This window comes from Musa acuminata, chromosome BXJ2-4, assembly GCF_036884655.1.
Source record: "Musa acuminata AAA Group cultivar baxijiao chromosome BXJ2-4, Cavendish_Baxijiao_AAA, whole genome shotgun sequence".
NCBI classification, from domain to species: domain Eukaryota; kingdom Viridiplantae; phylum Streptophyta; class Magnoliopsida; order Zingiberales; family Musaceae; genus Musa; species Musa acuminata.
The window spans coordinates 15741646-15765292 of record NC_088341.1 but is presented as its reverse complement, the minus strand read 5'-3'; the positions used below and the strand labels follow the sequence as shown (position 1 = coordinate 15765292).

General features: G+C 40.9%; 3 protein-coding genes across 4 annotated transcripts; 2 read left to right on the top strand and 1 right to left on the bottom strand.

The window, feature by feature from the left end:
* Positions 1–1466: 1466 nt before the first annotated feature.
* LOC135610081 (pentatricopeptide repeat-containing protein At3g29230-like) lies at positions 1467–6310 on the top strand. Of its 2 annotated transcripts, XM_065104081.1 has the most exons (5): positions 1467–3844; positions 4068–4642; positions 5187–5444; positions 5534–5705; positions 5821–6310. In XM_065104081.1, the coding sequence occupies exon 1, from the start codon at positions 1472–1474 to the stop codon at positions 3467–3469; it is 1998 nt and encodes a 665-aa protein (XP_064960153.1). In that variant the 5' UTR covers positions 1467–1471; the 3' UTR covers positions 3470–3844; positions 4068–4642; positions 5187–5444; positions 5534–5705; positions 5821–6310. The 2 variants fall into 2 exon arrangements, with proteins under 2 accessions (XP_064960153.1, XP_064960152.1); XM_065104080.1 differs by having other exon boundaries at positions 1467–4642.
* On the top strand, positions 5316–6299 carry LOC135608711 (peroxidase 5-like). Its single transcript, XM_065101740.1, has 3 exons — positions 5316–5444; positions 5534–5705; positions 5821–6299. The coding sequence occupies exons 1-3, from the start codon at positions 5316–5318 to the stop codon at positions 6297–6299; spliced, it is 780 nt and encodes a 259-aa protein (XP_064957812.1).
* Positions 6311–7108: 798 nt separating the features above from the next.
* Positions 7109–22945, bottom strand: LOC135610080 (uncharacterized). The gene is made up of 9 exons (XM_065104079.1): positions 22695–22945; positions 22347–22593; positions 22044–22193; positions 9982–10039; positions 9807–9899; positions 9478–9576; positions 8010–8101; positions 7735–7794; positions 7109–7640 (listed from the first exon to the last, which is right to left on the bottom strand). Exons 1-9 carry the CDS (start codon positions 22862–22864, stop codon positions 7380–7382), a joined length of 1230 nt encoding a protein of 409 aa, XP_064960151.1. The 5' UTR covers positions 22865–22945; the 3' UTR covers positions 7109–7379.
* Between the last annotated feature and the right edge of the window lie 702 nt (positions 22946–23647).

Sequence of the window (23647 nt, the reverse complement as noted above, 5' to 3'; positions counted from 1 at the left end):
GGTATTTATAGGCCTCAAGTTGATTCAAACTTGAAGCCTAAAAAGGTCTCATCCCGGGTTTCCCGGGTCCTAGCGGTACCACCGCCTATGCTAGGCGGTACCACCGCTTGGGAGACTGTGTCTAGGTGGTACCATCGCCCAGACTAGTAGTACCACTGCTTGACAATCTCGAAGACTGATTCTAGGTAGTACCACCGCTTGACATAGTCTCAGAGACTGTACCACAATAGTTCCACCTGTTGGGTCACTGTTTGGGCCTTTCACTTGGCCCAACACAGTCCATACATAGGCCCAATTGGCCCCTAATTGGGTTGGCTCAATTCCAATCCTAATTATATGCTAACTACGAATTCTAAGGCATATACTAAGCAAATCCGGTCCGATTAGTCTTGGTTTCTTCTAGCGAGCTTCCGACGAATTTCTGACGATCTCTCACCAATGTTCCAGTTGACTCCCGGCAAGCTCTTGGACTTCACGACGATCTTCTTGGCGAGTTTCAACGAGCTTCTTTGGCAAGCTCCTGGACTTCTCGGTCAATTCCAGTAGAACTTCCGACAAACATCCGAACTTCCGATGAACTTTCGAACTCCCAACGAAATCTTGTTCTTGACTCCGGGATTTTATTTTGCTTTATGCCTTGATCACTATCGTAGTTAATCCTGCACAAATAAAACCTATTTCGATCTAGACAATTATTACAAAGCTTGAATCATGTTGTCCGGCATGTCATTGGTTCATCGACGCTTTGTTCGATTATTCAGTGCATCGTCTTCCCTTGCAACATATTACCCAATCAACCAGTTGACCTCCGCAACTCCGATATCCTTGGTGTAATTTCAACTCTTATTGGCCCGATGCCAGAACTCATGGCCTGAAGCCTTCTGTCGATATATCGACCGATCCTTTGGCGCGACATCCAATCTTCTGACATGTTCCATTCCGGTCGAACATGATTCTTCCTACTTTTAATTGTCTCTCCCTGATCGGAGCTTTCTGCGTTACTCAAAACGCAGATAAGATAAACACTATCAATTGGTTTAATCATCAAAATTCGAGATTCAATAATATTATCGTTCAAGTAAAAAATAAGAGTTTTTTTTCGTTCAAATTGAAGAAAGAAACCCCTAATGTTTTTACAAACATGAGCTTTTTTCTTCTGTAAAGGTCAAGGCAAAAAAAAAAATTATTATATTATTATGAGCTTTTTTCTTCTGTAAATTATTCCTTTCTTAAAGAACCAACCGATGGGAAAACAATTCTCACATTTATGCTTTGTATTTATACTATGCAACAATAAGCTATGCTTATAATATATCATATTATACTGTGGTATATATATTATCTTATACTGCATCGTATCATACCATAGTATTATAGTATTATGGTATACAAAAATTATATCGTACAGTCTGGCAAGTATATAAATGCAGAGCAGAGAAATATGCACTCGTTGTTCGACCGGAAGAGCAAAATGGCTGTTAAACCCACACCCGCCGCCCGGCCTTCCTCTCGCTATCTCGACCGCGTCCTCCTCTCTCTCCCCGACCCAAGGCGTCTCCCTAACCGCATTTGGCCTGACGACGACAACGACCGCCACCGCCATGACGCTTCCTCCTCCTCCTCCTCGGCAGTCGCCACCTCCGTCCCCTGCGCGGCCTCCCCCTTCTGCGAGGACGCTCCGCCGCCGCCTCCTGTCAAACTCAGCCATCCTCTCCTCCGCGCCCTTGAGTCATCCGGCGGCCCCGCAACACCTCCATTCTCCCAAACCCTCGCGCAGCTCATCGTATCTGGCCTCGCTCTCCACCGCCTCGCCGCTGGCCGCGCCATCAAGGCGCTCTGTGCTTGCCCTTCCTCTGTCCCTCTCGCCGTTTCCCTCTTCTCCGGCGTCGACGACCCCGACGCCTTCCTCTCCAACATCATCCTCCGATCCTATATCTCCTTCGGCCGGCCTGACCAAGCGCTCGCCTTCTTCCGCCGTCACGCGCTCCCTTCCCGCGTCTTCCCCAACCATTTCACCTTCCCACTTCTCGCGAAGCTGTTCTCCGAGCTCGGACGCGCTGGGGACGGGCGGAGCGTCCACTCGCTGGCCGCTAGACTGGGTTTTGAGTCCGATTTGTACGTTCGGAACTCTCTGATTCACATGTACTCGACTTTGGGTGATGTCGACTCCGCCCGCAAGCTCTTCGATTTGGATCTCGATTCGGATTTTGTCACCTGGAATTCTATGATCGATGGGTACGTAAAGAATGGGATGGTTGATTCTGCTCGCAGGTTGTTCGATGATATGTCCGAAAGGGATATAATCACTTGGAATGTGATGATTGCTGGGCATGCTGGAGTTGGGGATATGGACGCAGCGAAGGATCTGTTCATAAAGATGCCTGAGAGAGATGTTGTCTCATGGAACACCTTGATCGATGGATATGCTAGGAAAGACGAAACTGGGGTTGCTAGAGAGCTCTTTGATGTGATGCCCATCAAGAATATGGTGTCTTGGAATGTCGTGCTGGCTCTGTATGCTCGGATCAAGAATTACAGGGAGTGCCTGAAGTTGTTTGATAGTATGACTGCGACGGGGGATGCAAAGCCAAATGAGGCTACTTTTGTCAGTGTCCTGACGGCCTGTGCATGTTTAGGTGATCTTGCTAGGGGAAAGTGGGTGCATTCTCTGATGAAGAATAGTTCTGGAGCAATAAAGCCTGATGTATTACTGTCAACCGCGCTCTTGAATATGTATTCCAAGTGTGGGGATATGCATTTGGCTAAGGAAATCTTTGACTCAATGGAGGAGCACAGTGTAGCAACATGGAACTCTATGATCATCGGATATGGTTTGCATGGAAATGGTGAGAAGGCTCTCGAATTGTTCATGAAAATGGAGAAAGAAGGGCCTAGGCCCAATGAAGCCACCTTTGTGTGTGTTCTGAGTGCATGTGCTCATGGAGGAATGGTGTTGGAAGGCTGGTGGTGCTTTGATCGCATGATTCACTTCCACAAGATTGAACCCAAGGTGGACCATTTTGGTTGCCTGATGGATCTCCTTAGTCGAGCTGGTTTTCTAAAGGTCTCGGAGAAGCTGGTCCAGGGAATGCCAGTTGAGCCGGTGCCAGCCTTATGGGGAGCATTAGTGTCAGCTTGCAAGACCCATTGTGATTTGCATCTTGGGGAGGTTATTGGCAAAAAGTTGATTGACATGGAGCCTCAAGACATTGGGCCTTATATATTGTTATCTAATATATATGCAGCAAAAGGCAGATGGGATGATGTAGAGAAGGTAAGGAAGATGATGGAGAAGAAAGGTTTGCGGAAGGGTACAGGAATTAGCTTAGTGAGTATTGATGATCATGTTGTGGATCACAACATTTCAGTTGGTAAAAAAAGTGTGGTTTTCTCAATGTTGAGTGAGATGGGTATGAGCATCAAGTCATCATGTACTGGGACGTATAAGATGCAGAGGAATACAGTTTGACTCGATAATTCATATTCCATATTAGTTGATTCATATGCTTCAAAATTGCTGATAGAGAAATGTGAAAAATATTTCTCAACTGATTGGAATATGATCCAGATGAGCAATTATAGGGTGATATTTGCTTATACTCCAGAAAAATTGGGAGGACAAATTCAGCCTAGTTTTGGGGGATGTGACTTAGTACAGAGATTCTACAGGATAATTTGGCAGGAACATATACTATCAGACATAACAAATGAGAAATAAGGTTCATCATAATAGATGGCTTTTCTGTGAAGTGACGGATTGGGAGAAATTTGACGGATTCCATTTAAACCGAGTGTTGCTCATAATGTTCAGCAGAGATCCCTATGCTGACATCTCTAATAAGTGGTAAGTTACAGCTCAAAAACTCGCTTATTCAGTTATCATTTGCTATTGTTGTGTTCTTCTGGGAGATGATTAGGATTAAGAGTCGTTTACCGTAGTCAATTGTGCAATTCATAATTGTACAAGAAGGAAATTGGCTTGCCTTTTGTAGGAAGACGGATAGGCAGCTTACTTTTTGGGGGCAAAAGGAATGAAGCACATTCTTTTTTTTGTGTGTGTTGTGAAGGATTCTGCAGGGACCTTCAGTGGACTCGTGTTGGCAAGCTATTTGGATCAGGAGTTATACATCTTCAAGAGTGACAAATGTTTGCTGACATCTTTGTACTAAAAGCAACTTAATTTCAGTGTGAAGCTTAACCTCATTTGATCCAAACTATCCTTGTGTTTGGAAAATACCTCTTTTCCTTGGAGATACGTAGATAACTGAGATTGAAGATTGGTTTGGGTCAGACTGAAGTCCTTTCCAGTAGTCAAAGAGGAGTCTACAGGTTCAAAACAGATCTTAAAGACATCTCAAATCATGACAATGGCGGATCGATCACACCTCAGCACTGAGCAGTAGATGACCGAACACAGCACTTCCATGCAGAGGATGCTTCATCTCGACATTGGTAATACTGCTGATGAGGTTGGCTCTTCTCTTGATGAGAGTGAGATCTGAAGGAAAGAGTTAAGAGAGTTCTTGCCGATCATCTCCATCGACTATCCATGGAAATAATTCACCATGCTGATTGGCTCTCGATATCGACAAATGGGAGGGAGAACTTTCATTTGTGGTGGCAATAGGTTTCTTGGTGCCAAGTATGTATTTTCATTGTTATTGCAATTTATGGACAATTCCAATAGTTAAAAAAGATATTGCATAGTTGATGAAATGAATTTTTTGACATGTTTCTGCTAATATCTTTGGCTAAATTCCATCCGGGTTGGTCACTAAATAATAAATAATGGGAAGACGTTTTTTGGTCAATCGATCATGCTATATATAGTTTAATGTTCTTCTTCTTTTCCTCTTGTTTTTATTGTTCAACAGACAAACAAGGAAACTGAAACTAAGCCCTAATCCGACCAGTTGAGCATTTGATTTTAATGATTTGACTTTGTACTTTCAGGATGTATGTAGGAAAGATTAATTGACATTAAATAATTGCTTAAACTCAAATGAGAAGAAGAAAACAATGTACTTCTTGCCAAATCCTAGTGGAGGTACCAAGCATTTGTGGGATGGCACTGCCATCTTATTTGATGGCACGTCCACGAGAGAGCCATAGCACGTCTCTCTTACTCTTTTAAACTACGCCATGCATCATCATCATCATACAAGCAGCTTTCTCCTATATAACAGGCAGCGACGTGCCCCAGCTCTTCACCACCACCCTCCTCCTCGATCAAAGAAAGAAGATACGGCATCAGAGACAGTCACTGGGGTGTGTTCGTGTGTGTATAAAGGGATGCGACGCATCGATACTGTTGGATGGGAGTGGAACCGAGAAGAGGGTACGACCTCATCGACCAGGCCAAGGCAGCACTGGAAAGCAAATGCCCCGGCGTTGTTTCCTGCGCTGATATCATCGTCGTCGCAACGAGGGATGCTGTCGTGCTGGTACGTGCGGTGCATGCATGCGTGGGGTTTACTTACTGTATGCTTCGTCCGTCGTCGTCTTCTGTTCTCACCGGAGATCGATGTTTCAGGGAGGTGGGACGCAGTATACGTATGCGGTTCAGACAGGGAGGAGGGATGCCAACATCTCGCTTGCGTCTGATGCCACCAGAAATCTGCCTGGGGATTCCTTCTCGGCATCCCAAGCGACTGCGGCGTTCCGGGCGAAAGGGCTCAGCGCTTCGGACATGGTGTTACTTCTAGGTAACTTCGTCTTCCACAGTGTCATGATGAATCAAGATGAGTGTTGGTCAGCTTGTGTGCCAATCGAGAGATGGATATGGGTAAAAGCTTAAGCGTCTCCGTTGTTGATCTGCAGGAGGACATACCGTTGGGCTCACGCACTGCTCCTTCATCCTTAATCGTCTCTACAACTACAATCGGTCGGGGAAACCAGACCCGGCCATGGATCCCGCGTTTGTGGCCATGCTCAAGTCGAGGTGCCCGCAGACGTCGACGGTTGACAACACCGTCCTCCTCGACCACGGCAATCCCACCACCGTGGACAACAGCTACTACGAGCAGCTCCTGGCGAGAAGGGGCGTGCTCACAGTGGATCAGAACATAGCGTCGGACGCGGCGACCAACGCCACGGTGAGGGCGCTGGCCGGCGGCAGCTCGAGCTTCCCGGCTCTGTTCGGGGGTGCCATGGTGAGGAGGATGGGCGGCATCCAGGTGCTCACTGGGACGCAAGGCCAGATCCGGAAGTCGTGCCGAGTCGTCCTTTGGTTTGGGAGTTCCTTTTGTCATTTGAACTTTGGTTGGTTTCTTTGTTTGTTTGTTTGTTGGGATAAATAAATAATTAAAAGAGTTTCTTCTTAATATATTAATCCTTTCAAGGTTTTTTTTTTTAAATAACATACTTAACCTCATAAATTTTGACATAACTTTTAATATTTCGAAGAAGAAAAGAAAAAAAATAATATTCTTTTATCCAATAAGTGCATCGAATTGAATCAATTATTTATTTATTTTATTACATCACTAATTTAGTCAAAATTATTAAGTCGTAAGATACTCTTACACTATTAATCTGTCCATATAGTTTGTCTCAAACTTACGAAAATGGAACGAAGGAATAAATCCCAATATCTCGTAAAATGAATTTTATGTGCATAGAGAAAATTAATTAGCACATGAAAATGATCTATAAAAGAGAAAGTTAATTAATTCATGAAAATAAATAAGAAATAAATCTCCAAAGTCTTATCTGTGCCACAAAAGAGTTTTAAGAGACTAATTGACATAACCTGCAACAATCAAACCATAACACATAAAAATTAGATCATTTTGAGATTGTTATGCATAGTGTGATGATCGATTATTATGTAGCTTCGTAAAGTATTTTTGCTTACAGGTTTCAAATAAAAATACTTACGGGTTTCAAGTAAAAACACAGATAAAACAAAACACACTATCAAACTCCTATACGAACAAACGATGAATGATCTATTAACGAAGGTGTTACAGATGCATGCTAATCATCCGTGATGGACTGTCATATTCAATCTGGATATAACTATGGATAACATGCACCTAAAACGGCTCAAACGTTTTCAAGTAATGTTTAATCTTCCCAAAAACGAATCATGAAAGGGTACAGCACGAGTACCTGACAAGATAATAAAAAGATCCAATGACATTATTTTTTGTTCCTTTCCCTTTTCATTTGCGGATTTGTGTAACACCATGTGATGATTCAACTGAGAGTGTCAGTTGAGCAGACCAGATCATTTCAATGTCTTGACCTTTTCATCTACAAATCACTTCAAAATGTAAAATTTTCTTCACAATTTTCTCAAGAATGAACAGAATGACAGTTCCATGCCTAGCTTGCAAAAATAATTCCCTTTGACAACTTGTGAAGCAAAGCAAAGACTAGCTCAATCCCTTTGGTGGACTTTGGAGAGAGAATACTCTTTCACTTGGATCAGAAACAGATGCCATATCTGAAGAAGTTCCTAAGGCATAGATTCTAGAATCACCATTGCTCTTGCTCTCTTCTGAGGTCTCTGGATGGGGGTTCTCCGCTAAAGGAGCACTTGTATTGTCTACATTAAGCTTTTTGTATATTGCTAGAGCCTGAGTTATCATAGAAGAAGGGTTTCCAACAGCGCTAGGAAGTAGGAGAGTCGTTCCCTGAACAAAGAGAGGAGAAAAATAAAAATAAATATAAGAAAAAAAAGATCTTGCACATATAAGACTGTTTAACAATTACACGATGATTTCTTACCTCCTTTGCTATGCAACCAAATGCTTTAATATATTGCTCAGCAATTCTGAGACTTGCTGCCTGAAGAAAAACAAAGGAACAAACTTCTAAAACTCAGACATGTATCCATTCTCAAGATGTTAAGCAAAAAACTGATGCAACATACATATCTCTCTTCTAAATGATGTTCTCATCATGATGCGAGTGATGCTTTACGCTTTTGTGAAAGACCAAGTTCTACCATGATAAGCACATATAAACATAGAGGGGAAGGAAGAATCAGGAACAGATCTTGCCTCAGTGCCTCCCTCGGCTTTCATAGCCTGTGACAATATCTTGAGGCCGTCAGCAGTCGCTCGTGATCTAGCAAGGATAGCTTCAGCTTCTCCTGATAAATGAAAAAGATCAAAGGAGTCAGAGAGAAGATTTTAGAAACTTTAACACATTTTATGCTTCATATTCAAAACAGGAGTGATGTTTTTCGCAGCTCCCAAGACATGTTAGATTATCAAGGTCCCATGAGAGGACACTAGTGGTGATAGACCAAACTGCTTATAAGGTTACCTTTCTTCAGTTGCTCAAGTGATACTTCATTTAATAGTCAGACTAAAACAATATATGAACTTAATATGAAATGGAGGCTTCAATCATGGTGATCTATTACTGATTAGTAAGGCTGGCCAAACTAACAGTAGCAACCATTAGCGGAGATAGACTAGTGCCTAGGTAGCGCCAGTCCAGTACAACAGGTGTTAGAAGTGGGTACACCATAAACGGAATCATGTACGAGCCCCAATAGATGAGTTTGGCTGATTACTATGAAAGCTCAAAATGGACTAAAATCAAGAATTAGGGAACTATGAGCAAGGTGTCAGCAGGTGTCAACTATGAAGGATACTCTGATCAGAGACATGAAGGGCTATTGCTTACCTAGTAGGTTATTAATTATACATCAAACCCTGGCTGGATATCTACCTTGTCTCATTTCGGGTAAAAAAGACCACTGATCTTTTCCATTTCTTTTTCTTCTTCACCTGCAGTTGATAGTTATAGAAATGCATTTGTATACTAAAGGAATTCGTGCACTTATGTGGCTGATCTCATTTAAGAGCAGTAAGGATTAGTCTGTGGTATAGCGCTTTTAGCAAACCTTTTTTTTTTTCTAATATCAAAACATCTTTGTCCTCTCTCCTTTTTCGTATACTTTATGTTTGCTTCACATTTTCCCCATATCAAAATGTTCACTTGCAGAAGGTGTTTTTGTGAGAAGAAGTTCCTTTCAACAGATTCTGATATTTCATCTGATATGAGAGACAAACATCATTAGTTGTCCAAGTTGCCAGGAATAATTCCTGTGTACTTGTACGAAAGTAATGAATTACAATGATTCAAAGGAAGCCGACTCAAGTAGACCATCGAGAGTCGGGACGAGATCTCTTGTTGGGTTTATCAAAGGGCCCTAGATAGACAACCTTTTCCCAAGCTCGAGGGTAGAATTTGTATTATTTCAACTTCCAAGCCATCCTACAGTAAGACTAATTTTAGCTCAACCATTCCAGCTTAACATAACAGCATCTCAGGAAATAAATAAATGACAATAGTCTTTCAAACTTTATCTCAAGCATAATGAGCAGACAAAAAGGTTTTGCTATTATAATAAATGAAAAGAAGTTATATCTTCTTTTCTATACCAGCAAAGAATCCATATAGACAATTCAGTTCAAAAAAGAGCAAAGTTAGAAAGAAAAAAAAATGATATGATACCTTTAGCCCTATTAACCTGGTCCATCATTGCAGCTTCTGATGCCAATATCACAGAAGCTTTCGTACCATCAGCAATGTTGATTTTAGCTTGCCTTTCTCCTGTTGAAACAAGAAGTTATGCATTGATACTTTAATTAGAAATGAGAGGATGACAAGCAATATACATTTCCTATCAAATATATATTATTCAAACCAATTTATATCTTAACAAGCCTGCCAAAGCTCCACAGTTATTTTTACAAAGGCATCGTAGGAAACCCTTTTGCAATGAAAGAAAACTTGGTACAGAAGAAAGTGATAATCAGAAAAAAGAGTTCTGCAAGAAATACCTTCAGACTCAAGAACTTGAGCACGTTTTCTTCTTTCTGCTTCAGCTTGCATCTCCATAGCTGCCTTTACTCCTGGTGGTGGAGATATATCCCCTACAGAAAAGAATGAGAAAATTAATTAAAAATAAGAAAACTTTAAAGTTAACAGGAAGTCATAATAGATTCAAGAACTTACGTATTTCATAACGCAGACATTTAAGACCCCAATCAGAAGCAGCCTCATTGATTGCTCTCTGTGGGACAATAATATACAAGAAAAATGAGGCCCAAAAAGAACTGCTTATAGCAATTTGGTGTTTTCAATCAATTCTTCACAATCTTCCTAAGCCTATGTAATGAATTTACTCTTACAATTCATCAGACAATGTGCATCACAAGAAGTAAATGCTTAAAAAATATATATGCATAAGATGCTAAAGATGAGAGAAAAATCCAGTCAATACAAAAGAAAAAACAAGGTGTCTGTAGATAATCAATAAACAATCAAATTGACTTAAAAGTGGTCATTTACAACTCCTACAGTTAAGATAAAAAATAGCCCAAGGTGTCAGTAAACAGATATCCAAGAGGTAAAAACTACCATGAATCAGAAGTTTTCACTTGCATTGGATCCTGTCTGATGTCATCAAAAGTTTTCTCTTCTCCCCTAATTATTATTTTCACATTTAACATCTCATTAAAAGTAAGAATGATGTGATTATACTGTTACTTTGATACCACAGTCGTCAGACCTTTTTGTTTTCTTACCTACATTACAGATTACTAATAAAATGGTCTCACAAGCAGAGATAATTTTTGAATTAGCAGATAACAAGCAAAATTTGTGTTGTTCCTTTTTAACAACAATGAAATGATGAAAACTGAAATTTATATAATATACAAAAATCATAAACATGCTAATGCACTGTAGATCCAATCATTAAGGAATCTTGTAAGAAGTCATCTTTAGGTAGCAACCACAATAGGAGCACAAGAACTATAAAAATATTCAATTACACAAATGCGGCAGAAAATAATCCAAGTTATTCTAATTATCAGCTTATAGTGACAGGTTTAAACTGTCATGGTTGCCAAATTTTGGAGGCTCAAAGTAGTTATTATGGTGTTTTTGCATTGTAATTATTTTGCATAGGTGACTCAATCTAAACAATACTGATCTTCACTTATCATTTTCAGACAGATTAATGTAGCAGCACAACTGTAAATCAGATTAGCAACTGACACAACAGAATTGTACAAATGGTCAATCGACAAGAACCACACATTCATCTTTTAGTTTTTTTGTGCATCAAGAATCGCCAACTAGCTAAGTCACTTGATCTAACTTCCACAACATCAAGAAATGTTATAACAATAAGAACAAGAACACAGATAACAACGATGAGATCTGACTACTTTCAGTAATATTCATTTATTACGTTATTTAGGTTCATTAAAGGTGACATTCTCCTACATAAGGTCATCATTCCCATGCTGCTAACCAAGTTTTCATTAGTGTTACCTCCCTCAAGGTACCTCGTCTTTGCTTTCTTTTTTATTTTTTTTTTAATTCAAATCTTCCAGAACTTTAACTCAAGTGGCAGAATGCCAATTCAGTCTCAACTACCAGAGAAAAGAGCCCAAAAAGGCCTTGTCTATATAAACAAATGAGTCAGCTAAATCAAAATGAATAAAGGTACATGACATGTTGGATATGTTTCAATTCATATTGAGTAAAAATTCATACTATGACCAAACTAGCCCAACCAACAATTGCTCTATACCAAAGGAAGCATAAGATAAATGGATCATGTATTTCTGGGCCAATGTCACAGATCTTCATATGTTCATAACTGCTCCTTACATTTGCACACATCCAAGGCATCTTCAATGGTTTTTACACTTAATCATTAGGTCAAATAAGATTTCTCCATTACAACCATGGCAACATGAGTCCAAATCACAAAGATACTCTGATCAGATGTAAGATTAAAAACATGTCCAACATAAGCTGCAAGACTCCACCTTCTCCACACCCATGACTGCTGTTTAAAGAAATATCTTATGAAATAATAGTCATTGGCATCAATCACTTGAACTCAAGCAGCAGGCTTCTTAACATGTGAAAACTGACAATATACAATCATGCTGTGAGATGTGCCAAGTACTTTTGCTAAACTGCTTATAAAATACGAACATTGTTATTTTAAAAAATCACTCTTATAATTGTGTCTTACGTGTATAATTTTTCTGGCTCTCATTATTTCAGCAGTGCAACCCTAATGAGGAATTCCAGCCAACATAACAGTTATGGCCAAATGGTGTTTACTTGAATGTTTAGAATCGAATATCATAGATCCTAATTTGTAGGGATTGTTCTATTCTACTATTCTAACAGTTTTTCTTTAGGAGGATAACCATAACTAGAAATTCATTATTTTTTTTCATTTACATAACACATTTTCATATTCTAAGTTCTCATCAATCTATCCTTTTTCTCTAATTTTGTAATAATCACCGATGATTTTTCTCTCTTAACATAAATTAAGATACCATAAATAATGTGTAGATTTATTTAAATTATTAACTTTCTTGTTTGTGTAGTATGGTTAAGAAAATTATTAAAATTGATTTCATTAATCATGTGGATAACTTAGGAATTTTGTCAATCAATTAAATTATTAATTGATTTATTTCCTAATGAATGATGTAATTTTTGGAAAGTAAATAGTTCAAATTCCATTTTTGTGTGTGAATCATAAAAAATAAATATTACAATTTTATATTTGTATGTGAAAGTAAAATAAAAAAGAAAAATTAAATTACTGTTTACCTTTCGGGGATAGCTCATCTTCTCCTATTAAAGTGGGCTCCCCCTCCCTCATTCCTTATCGAGTCCAGCAGTGAGAGAATTGAGGATTCCCGAGGAGAGATAGGATCTTCTATTCTTTTGTTACTAGCTTTTATTCATATTTTAAAATTTTTAATATTATAATTGTTATAATTTGTATGATGCATAATAATATTTTAATTTCGAAATTTTATAATTAATAAATAATTATCATTGAATTATGATGTTAGAATGATTAGTTAATTTAATAATAGTTCTAATTCATTTAATTACATATTTATGTTTTAAGAAATTATATGTGGATTTTTATGATTTAATTAGTTTTAAATTTGAAATCATGAATGTAAATATGAAAAAGAATATATTTGAGGTTAATTATTATTTTATAATATTTTAAAATATTTCTAAAAATACTCAAATCTAATTTAATAAGAGGGGTCAAATTGAGGTTTAACCTGAGTTAAGTTGATTAGTCAAACTAGCTCATATGATTAGGTATGACCTAGCCCATGTGATCAAATATGATCCAATCGATATGGTTAGGCATATACCACAACCTATATGGCCAGGGACGACTCAATCCATATGACCAGATATTGGTTAGGCATGACCTAGCCCATGTGATTAGGTATTGTCCAACCCATGTGGTTAGGCATGATCCAGCTAATGTGGCCAAGTACAACCCAACCCAGCCCATATGGTCAGGCATGACCTAGCCCATGTGGCCAAGTACAGCACAACACATGTGACCATGTATAGTCCACTCCATGTGGTTAGGCATGACCCAGTTCATGTGGCCAAGTACGGTCAAACCCAAATAGTCAAGCATGACCTAACCATATAGTCAGATATGACGCAACCCAGTTCATGTGACCAAGCACAACCAGCCCATATAGTCAAGCATGACTCAACCCATATGGTTAAGCACGACCCAACCGACGAGCCAGGCGTGGCAAGGCTCAGCCCAACCCGCGAAGCTAAGCCCACACAACTATGCGACTAGCTGTCACGGACAAACTTCTAAACAGGATGTTTGATGTAATGCTTATGTATGTCCGTGTCTTTTGATATGTTCATGCTTTGTACAGCATGTAGAGGGACGACCGAAGGCTTAATAGTCTCATTTTAGTTAGGTTGGTAGTCGCTTTAGGCTTGTAAATAAAGGTTGTGTCATGTGGACACGTGTGAGAGATTTTCAGTCTGTAATGGACCATTTTACCCTTTGTTATGCAACTATTCAGAGCTTGTAAAGTGTGTTTGTAATTTGCATTGTCTATGAAGTGTTTTCGGAAATGTTTGCTTGTGGATCCCGAATGAGACATTTTCTCTAACCCGTTCTCTCTTTTGTGGGTCCTAAGGGACATGGGAGGCTTTGGGGAGGCTGACCTTTGCAGACGGACACGTAAGGGTGCCGCACGACTTAGGCAAAACCAGCTAAGTCCGTGACAGATGGTATCAAAGCGGGACAAGCACTCATAGAAACACTTAGCATGCAAACGTGGGGGACCTAGTAGGGCTGCGTTGAGGGCAGTCAGCACACGCGCGACCGTTTGGGGGAAAACGGGCATGGAGATGTAGGGAAAAGGAGTCGCTCGGAGGAGCGGGCATCTGACATTGGCATTCAGAGGAATGGCCAACCCTTCGCGCAAGAGGCACCATGAGAACAGGTAAGCCTGGAAGAATGCGGAGCGCACAAAGGTTGGGATGGTTGAGTTTGAGCTACGGCTCAACGTTGACAACTATGCTTGATGGTGCTCAAGGCAAGCGAGGCGCTTGGTAAAATGATGAGACCATGCAATGTGGAATGAGTTGCTTAGCGACCGAAAGAGTTGTGCAAAGCTCACAGAGGTGAGGGGAATTGTTAACTCAAAGAATTCGGTACTCATGCATGGGCTTGTATGCGGACGATGGAATGTTCGCGGCCATCCCAAGGCGACCGAAACTCGACGCCATGGAGCATTGAAACTTTCTCTTCGGCATGTGAAGGATACGTCCACAGGAGGCTGAAGTGTGCAACGAGTTCAGCATGTTGCTAGGCCTTGAGTGGTGCAGCGAGGGCTGTATTGACGTGGAGTCGCAATCTAGTAAGTGCGTTTGCAGGAGGCAGAACAATGCACAGTTTGTTCAACAGATCGAAGTAGTCCAAGGGCATGGTGGTCTCTGAAACGAAGAGAGATGTTGCTCCAACGGGACAGTTATCCAGGAGGGACAAGTCCCAGCTCTCCAGAGGGAGAATCATGTGGGACGGACCTCACAAGTTGAGGAGGAGTACCTCAACAAACAACAACTTCACGAAGCTCAATGGACTGAGCAAGCGGCGAGGAGTTATCGCATGATCTCGCTCGAGAGAATGCATTGGTGGATGCATTACGAGATCAAGTGGGGGAGCGACCCAAAGCAACTCAAATGAAGGCACACTTGGAGTCGATATGGAGATCGGACTCAAGGGAGGGCTGACCCGTGGAATGGTGGGCACGAGGGCCACCATCGACTCAATGCAAAAACGAGGAGCGAAGCAACTTGGGTGTAACTTGGCGAAGTACCCAAGCCGCATGAAGGGAGCCAGCATCGAAGTTGGAACATGAAGCGGAGGCACAGTGCTTTCCTTAGACAGAGGTCAAGGACATGAACTCTTTGCAGAGGCAAGAGTAGAATCATGTTGTTCCATGGGTCCTTCATTCTAATGGAGCGGACTCATCTTGCATGGTGCCAAAGACGAAGGGAGCTTTTGGGCACATACACCTTATCTCAGAAAAGCATTTGATGGAGGAACTAAGGCGACTCAATTTACGGAGGCGAAGTTGGGTTCAGAAGGCCTTATAGCACGGGGCAAGAGGACGCAGAGGCGAGTACTCTTGAAGAATATGCCACAGTGTTGCCAATCGAGTTGCTAGGCAGGAAGCGATGCACAGCGGAGATTGTGCTGGTAGGGGCAGAGGCCCAGGATCCAGACAATGGTGCACTAATTGCAGGGAAGTCGGGGGACTTCGGGAGCTACTAGGCGATGGACTGTCCTAGAGCGGTGCTTCATCTAGGTGTGACCCAAGAGTAGGTGGATAAAGGTCGATTGCCAAAGAGCGAACAAAATTGAAGGTGGAAGTGACCATGCGATGTATTGGCAGAGGCCACACATGGAGGGACCACAATTCGAGTTCATCCCACAAGGATCAGAATGCAATGGAGATGTCACCAGGAGGCGACATGGTGCAGCGGATCGTGGTGGAACAGTTTGTGGCAATGCGATACACGTGACATAGTCCCGTGAGGGACTAGATCATATGGAGGTATGATCGGGCGCTACTGGAAGCTCCCCTTCGATGAACAACACGACGGCAAAAAGGGCTATGGATTCAAGGAGTGAAGGCCATGGTACCGCAGAGGCGGGTATTCCGTGCGTGCATCGAATTTTGCATCGGATGAAAACCTTGGTCATCAGCATATGGGGGCTGGGTTCCACCAAGGGAGTTCGAATGCAAGTACTAGTGAGTCCAATGGGAGGGACTTGATTATACAGAGGTATGATCAAAGCAGTTGGAGAGTTGGACTGCTCTAGAGCTCATATTCGCTTAAGGGAGCCCGGCAAGTCAGAGGACAAGGTCGAGTAAGCGAACGTTGCTACCAAGGAAGCTAAGGAGAACAGAATCGGTGCAAACCCTATAATGCGATGGCAGAGGCCATTCATGGGAGTTGCAGTCTGTCTTTCCATCGACCAAAGGGAGCTTCTTGGAGAACACAGAGGTGTTGAAGCAAGGGGTCGAAAGGGGCGAGGAAGCGACGACGAGTCCAGAGGGACTTAGCTACCCAAAATCAAGCATCAGTTAGAATGGAGGTGGACTCAGAGGAGTGCCACGGAGACATATCTACTGATCGTGAAGAAAAGGGATGCAGATGCGAGGCGACGGATAGTAGGGCCATGGGCATGGCAGCGCTATGGTACCGCAGAGGCGGGACTTCCGTGAAAGTCATTGATCCCTTGCTCTCATGGAGGGAGAGCGCTTGGTCGTGAAAGGGGCCGAGGAGGTGGAGCATGCAGAGGCAAACTCCAAGTATCGAGACAAGGCTGAAGGGTAGAGGCCAAGGAACTTCGTAAGACCGGTGTCAATGAGTTTCTCATCAAGATAGCCGAAAGTGAAGGACTTCGGGTCATGCAAGAGTGCACGACCAAGGAACGAAGCAGGCAGTACGTGGTGCTGTACTTTCGCTACTCAGGGGAGTAGGCGGTAGGGTTGATGGAGAAGACGATACAATCCCAGAGGCGACCACATCTATTAGAGAATTACTCCAAGTTGGGGTGAAAACATCTTGCATTTTAGAAGTTCGATGGCATTGAGAAGGTGAATCACAGTAGCTAACTCAACGCAAGGAGTGCAAACACTTCAAGTGCTTCAGAAGTGTGAGCAAAGAGCAGACGAAGGCCAGTAACCAGCTCGATGCATGGAGTACAACCTCGAGGAGGCGGGCGAAGTCAAGTAACCTTTGCCTTCTCAACTCTTAAAAGAATGGGCGAAACCGAGTACCCCAATTCTCTTATCAATCCAGCAGAGGAGCTCTGCATATGTTCAAAGACCCTTCGAAGATAATGGAAGACAATAGTTGTCAAATCCTTACCAACGGTGATCAGTGTTACTGAGAGTAGATTGTCCGCTTTATTTCCCAACGAAATGCCAATCGAAAGCGGAAGTGATGCGAACCTACTTGAATGTGACAACTAAGCGAAAGAAGAGTCAATGGGCAAATTTTATGGAGGAAGGACCCAAAACTTCATAAGTTTGCGAGACGATGCTCGTTAAAGCTCCAACAAGCATCCACCCAGTTCAAGCAGTATGAGGCATTTGAGAGACTAGCGCAGTAAGGATGATCTTTTCCTTCATCTGGAGGATCCGCAGGAACCAATAGGGATCAACACAACTCAGCCAACCCCACACTAGAGTTAGAGTCATTGGCGAGTTGAAGCAGCATGGCGGATCAAAGGTTCGACTACTCAAAAACAACAGCGGAGAGTAGCTGGGAGCCAAGAGGCGCATTGCAGCTGGAGCAGAAGATTGAAGACTCAGCAAAGGCGAGGAGTTGCAGTGTTCACAAAGGCTTCGACGAGGACGTCGAAGGAATAAGTGGGGGAGAATGTCACGGACAAACTTCTAAACAGGATGTTTGATGTAATGCTTATGTATGTCCGTGTCTTTTGATATGTTCATGCTTTGTACAGCATGTAGAGGGACGGCCGAAGGCTTAATAGTCCCACTTTAGTTAGGTTGGTAGCAGCTTTAGGCTTGTAAATAAAGGTTGTGTCATGTGGACACGTGTGAGAGATTTTCGATATATAATGGACTATTTTACCCTTTGTTGTGCAACTATTCAGAGCTTGTAAAGTCTGTTTGTAATTTGCATTGTCTATGAAGTGTTTTCGGAAATGTTTGCTTGTGGATCCCGAATGAGGCGTTTTCTCTAATCCGTTCTCTCTTTTGTGGGTCCTAAGGGACATGGGAGGCTTCGGGGAGGCTGACCTTTATGGACGGACACGCAAGGGTGCCGCACGACTTAGGCAAAACCAGCTAAGTCCGTGACATAGCGCTAGATACATCGTCGTCCCTCTATTTAGACCGTTGTACCTCATCCTAACCTACTACCTGAGAAAGGCATGTGCAATGCACGTGACTCATCCAAGGCTCAAGTGGGTCGGTTCAGTCTGAGCTAGCAAATGCGACATAATCCAATTTTCTCTCCCTTTATCGGTTTGAGCTCGTTAATTGACTGAATCATGCAAATTTGATTAGTTCAAGCCGGTTCAGGGTGATTTTAAGCCAAGTTAACTAGTTCAAGCCCACTTGACCTAGTTGAAACCAATTAAATCCAAATTAGACATAGTCTAAAATGATTTCATACCGGTTCTATAAGGATTTGAAGTTGGTTCCGTTAGATCATAATTGAACTGAGTTTGATTTAAGTTAATTGAGCTATTCCAATTAGAGTTATAGTTAATTGAGAGCTATTGAGAGATTGATACCTCACGTCTTTATGATTTGATGAACTTAAAAGTTTTATCTGAAGGTGTCATTTTAAAATAATTAATTATTTACTATTATATTTATATTAAATTGATGGCATTAATGTGATTGTTACTATATAGTATATGTGACTATGCTGAGTGGTCCACATTTGAAGTGCAACTTGTGAAAGGAGCTACGGGTCCATCACAGTGCAGAGCCACCAATGAACATAGTTTAGGAGGTCATACATCAAGCATGGTCCCTCATAATACAATATCTTATCATACTACTTAAATGCATGCATGAATGAACGAATATAAATGGATAATCATGGTTAACTATGCATCCTTGTCGAGAGAATGTAGGGTGATTCCCTTCGGGGATTAACGGAAAATCAGACATGATAGTTAGACGGTTTCTCCACCCATTGTTAGGAGGAACATGTCCCCACTTGGGCGAATGAGGGATACCACTTCATCTACTGTTGAAAGTGTGATATAGGTTCTCTCCATCCGCTATTGGGAGAATGCACCATCGAGTATAATGTACGCTTTTGTTATCTAACTGTTATGTATGTCATCAAAATGTGTTGCATGTAACTGATGCATGATTTTGTTTACTGCATAAGAATTATCATTATTTTTCTAATATATGTTTCATAATAAATTAATATGCTATCATTTCATATTAAATTATATATTTTACGAGTATTAAAAATTATTTTTATGATTTTTCGGAGGTTCTTACTAACATGTGTGGTTGTTGATGTGTTTTATCTTATATTTGTTTTTAAAGCAACCTACTACTTTGTAATAGATTGGAGGCTTGGGTGGAGGAAACTTTTTCATCACTTGTGGCCCCTACTAAGAAGATGTGGTACTTTTTTCAGTTAAAAAATATTTAGTATTGTAAAGATAGGGATTTGAATTCAAAGATAAAAAAGTCTTCTATAAATTATGAATAATGAAATGATGGTTTATTTTTTATAAATCTGGGATGTGACAAATTTTCTATTCTATGCAAGTCCAATCTTCATTATTAATTTTTATTTCAGTATAAATGTTCATCCACTAACAAAATCTAGCCAATATTGTGAAGGAAGCCTAAATTGATTATAAAACTCATTCTTATATTTAGAATCTTGTACTGCGTTACGTGTCTTCAATGTTTTTCACATCTATAACTATTCTCTGTTTACAATCTACCCTATGTGCCAAGCATTGTCATTTAGAACCAAGGTTTATTGTACTGCCTGAGTTAGTATGGCACGGAAGATACATACCAGTCCGACTCACCACTGAGATGTGGCTCGCCCGAGTCTTTGTCGGCATGCCCTAACGAACTGTGTGTCGGTACACTGGTACGTACATACCATACCGACAAATCTCCGAGAAGGGTCCATTTTGCCAATGATGAACGCTGTTTTGAACAATCAATTTTGCTACCTACTACAAATCATGAAGACATCAACCCACCAATATAGTTCACAGAACTCCAGTGTGCTTATGAGCACTCTTCCACCCCTCATCCAATTAAATGCATCTAATAAACAGGAACTTTTGAAAGGCCATGGATGAAATCAAATATTCAAAGGTGCTTTCGCCTCCTTCCTTTGTGATTATCTAACTTTCTCCAACTCCGATATGAATCCAATATACAAATGCACCATATTTTGTGGCACTGTGCAACTTAAAAAAGGCTTAATTGCACCATTGCGCAACAGGGCAAATCAAAATGCCACCTGGCAAATATAAACTGCATCTCATGATTGTGCATAAGAGTATGTCAAATGAATCTATACTAGCAAACAAATTAAAATTACTCTAATTCTGTGTTCTCATAAATTCTGGCTCTTTTAATCTGACAAAATTTATCACCAGTCATCCTCTTCCATGATTTTAGCTTCTTGTCTTCTTCCATGACATAAATTGTTCACAATGATCTTCATAATTGCTTCTCTATTGTTGCTGCCCTGCAACAGAATTTATATCAGTATAAAGATCCACAGACAAGAAACTAGTAGCTATCCATAAGCCAGGATTTCCACTTGCTCACTCTTCAAAATTGAAAAAAAAACACCTACTCACAAATTTCAGCAATGGCAGCCTACTATTCCTCAAATTTTAACTTATCTGATGTCCAGATCCTACAAAAGTTGCCGCACGACACTTTGTACAGTAAGGCTATTTTATTCTTTATGTTATCCAGGGGTTCAGTATTTTGCCATTTCAAAAGAGCAAGTAGTTTAGAACTTTTATCAGATTTAATTGAGGTATCACGCTCCTCAGAAAATTTGTTTTTACATTGTTAATAGGCTTAAGACCAAGTTCCAATTAATCCCAACTCAAGGCAGCATAAGTTTGCAATTATATATGATATTAAACATCCTCAGATTTCCAGGCAGGTTTTCTATCAGACGGCTGTCACCTATTGGAGCTTGCTGCAGCATCCACAAAAAAATAAAGAGCTTTTTATGACAACAATGACATGAAGGAGCTGATCATTGTCCTCACTGAGAATCAAAGGGAGCTGTACGAAAAAAATGATCAACCAGCCGGAACAAAGTTTAAGTTTGTGTCGTATAAGCAGACAACATTGGTACGTAATCAGTTATCCGTAATAAGAGGAGCAGTAGGGAAAGGATCAAAGAAATGAGTCAAACACTTAAGTTAGAACTTCTATGACATTTCAAACAAGTCTCATATCGGCTCCTCAACATGCGAAGCTGTTAAATTGATGTCACATAGTGCAATCATGTATCTATGGTATCTGTCCGATCATATAGTAGCAGAAATGTACAATGTTATAGACTTACAAAAGTATGGTTCAAGGCAAAGCAAACAAAAATTCCAGCAAAATGACAAATCTAGACACATCATTCACTAAAATTTGTCCAGAATCAACTGGAGGAATATCTCATTTTAAAATAGATTGAATCTTTGTCATTATCATTTTCTTTCTGAAGCAAAGATATACCTCGAGGCCGGTTCATTCTATTCACATACCCCATAGTCACAGATGAAATAATGCAATAAATTTAGCTACACTTTTTTTACTGACAGAACTATGGTTCAAGGCAAAGAAAACAGGAATCCCTACAAACTGACAATCTTATCTACCTCAAAGCACACAAATTCAAATCCAAACTTCCATGAAATATGGAAGATAAAACAGGAAGAAACATCAAAATAGGGATCAAACACAGTAGAAGAAGCAAAATAGAGGCTTTCCGATGCATGTGATTCCCACCCAAGCAGAATTTAGAAGGGTTAACATTATTTCTGTAAGCAAAGAGGCTGTTTTTATTGTTAGAATCCTGATAAGCTAGGTTGCCCTTTAGATTTCCAAGGTAAACATTACCAAGTTATGTTGAGCCAGAGCAAGAGTTGAAATCTCAGAGTAAGAAGAAGGCAAACCTACCACAATGTTCTCATTGAGTGTATCCCTCTCCTCAAATGTCTTATCAAGAGTAATTTTACCCAGCTCACTCCTCATCGTCGTTTGTGCTAGCTGGATAACTGCAAATATCGGGTTCTCCACACCATAGGAAGCAAGGACTGGATCAACAATCTGAACGAGTTCACAGTATCACAAACCCATTGATATACACATATGGAAGCTGCAACTTAACATGGGATGAAGACACGGTTCAATTCAAACAAGAAGATTCAAGATTCCGACACAAAACAACAAAATGCAAGTATTCATCACAGATGACACTACCTTGACATAAAGGACCCCGTCGATCAGGATGCTGACATTGTCCTTGGTGATGGCGGATTGGTCGGGAATCGGGATGGCCTCCTCTTTGAGGGAGTGGACATACGCGATCCGGTCAACTAAAGGGACAAGAATGTGGATTCCAGAACCAAGGGTGCGCAGATACTTGCCGAACCTCTCGACGACGCAGGCCTTCTTCTCCGGCACGATGCGGATGCCCCAGTTGATGGGCGGCGGCGGCTGCTCGTACCTGAGTGATCCCTCATCCCAAAGCGACCTCCCATCAAGGATTCCGAACCAAGGGATAAAAAAAAGAAAGACTAGGGTTTTAGGGAAGGATCTTTGCCGTGCCTGGAGGAGGGGAAATCATCGCGGGAGCGGCCGTCGCTGCGGTAGTGGCGGAGGAGATGGAGGAGAGGGGAGCAGAGGAGGAGGGGCTCTTCTCGACGGAAGAAGGGGGCGGAGGAGACGGCGTTGAGGGAGGAGCGGAGAGGGAGGCGGAGGAATTTGGCCGTCAACATCGCCGTTTCTTCTCTGCGGGAGTTCGGATCTGGATGCAAGGACAAAAGAAAACCATCGCCGAACCAAGAGAGGCGAAAGCCCGACCGGGTTCTGGTCGGACCTAACTAAGGCAAGAGCGTTGAGACGAATCTTAAAGATAAATCAAACGGTCAAGATCTAACCATCAAGCTTTCGCACAATTCCCAAAGCAAAATTGAAACGAACCTCACCATCGCTTTCATATCCACGTACGTATGCAAGCGAGATCAATCCCAGCATCACCAACAACGACAGGTCGGTGGGGAGAGGAGGAGGACATCATCCATTTCTGTGTCGCCTGATCTAATCTTGTCCGTTGGATTTGCTAATCCTTTACAGATTTTTTGGATATTTTTAATTATTTCGAATTATAATAAGATAAATAATACCTTATGGCTTTAAGGATATGCCGCAATATATAAGAAAATAAATATTGGCTATCTTAATTGGTAAAAAAAAAATTTATAACAAAATATGAATTTCATCTTTGTCATTTATTTTTTTTAAAAATTACAATATATAATAATATCATGTCATAAAAAAAAATATTATACTATATATATTTATATTATATTTATTTTTGTATAGACATATACTTGATTATTTAATAATTTACATATGAATTCAATCTATCATTTTTCATTTTGTAATAATACTGATAAAGGTGATTATTAATATATCATTGTCGATCAGTCGATATATAATTTTCATTTGCTCGACATCTCGTTCTTCGCTTGATTGACATTCTCACTGAACTGATGTGT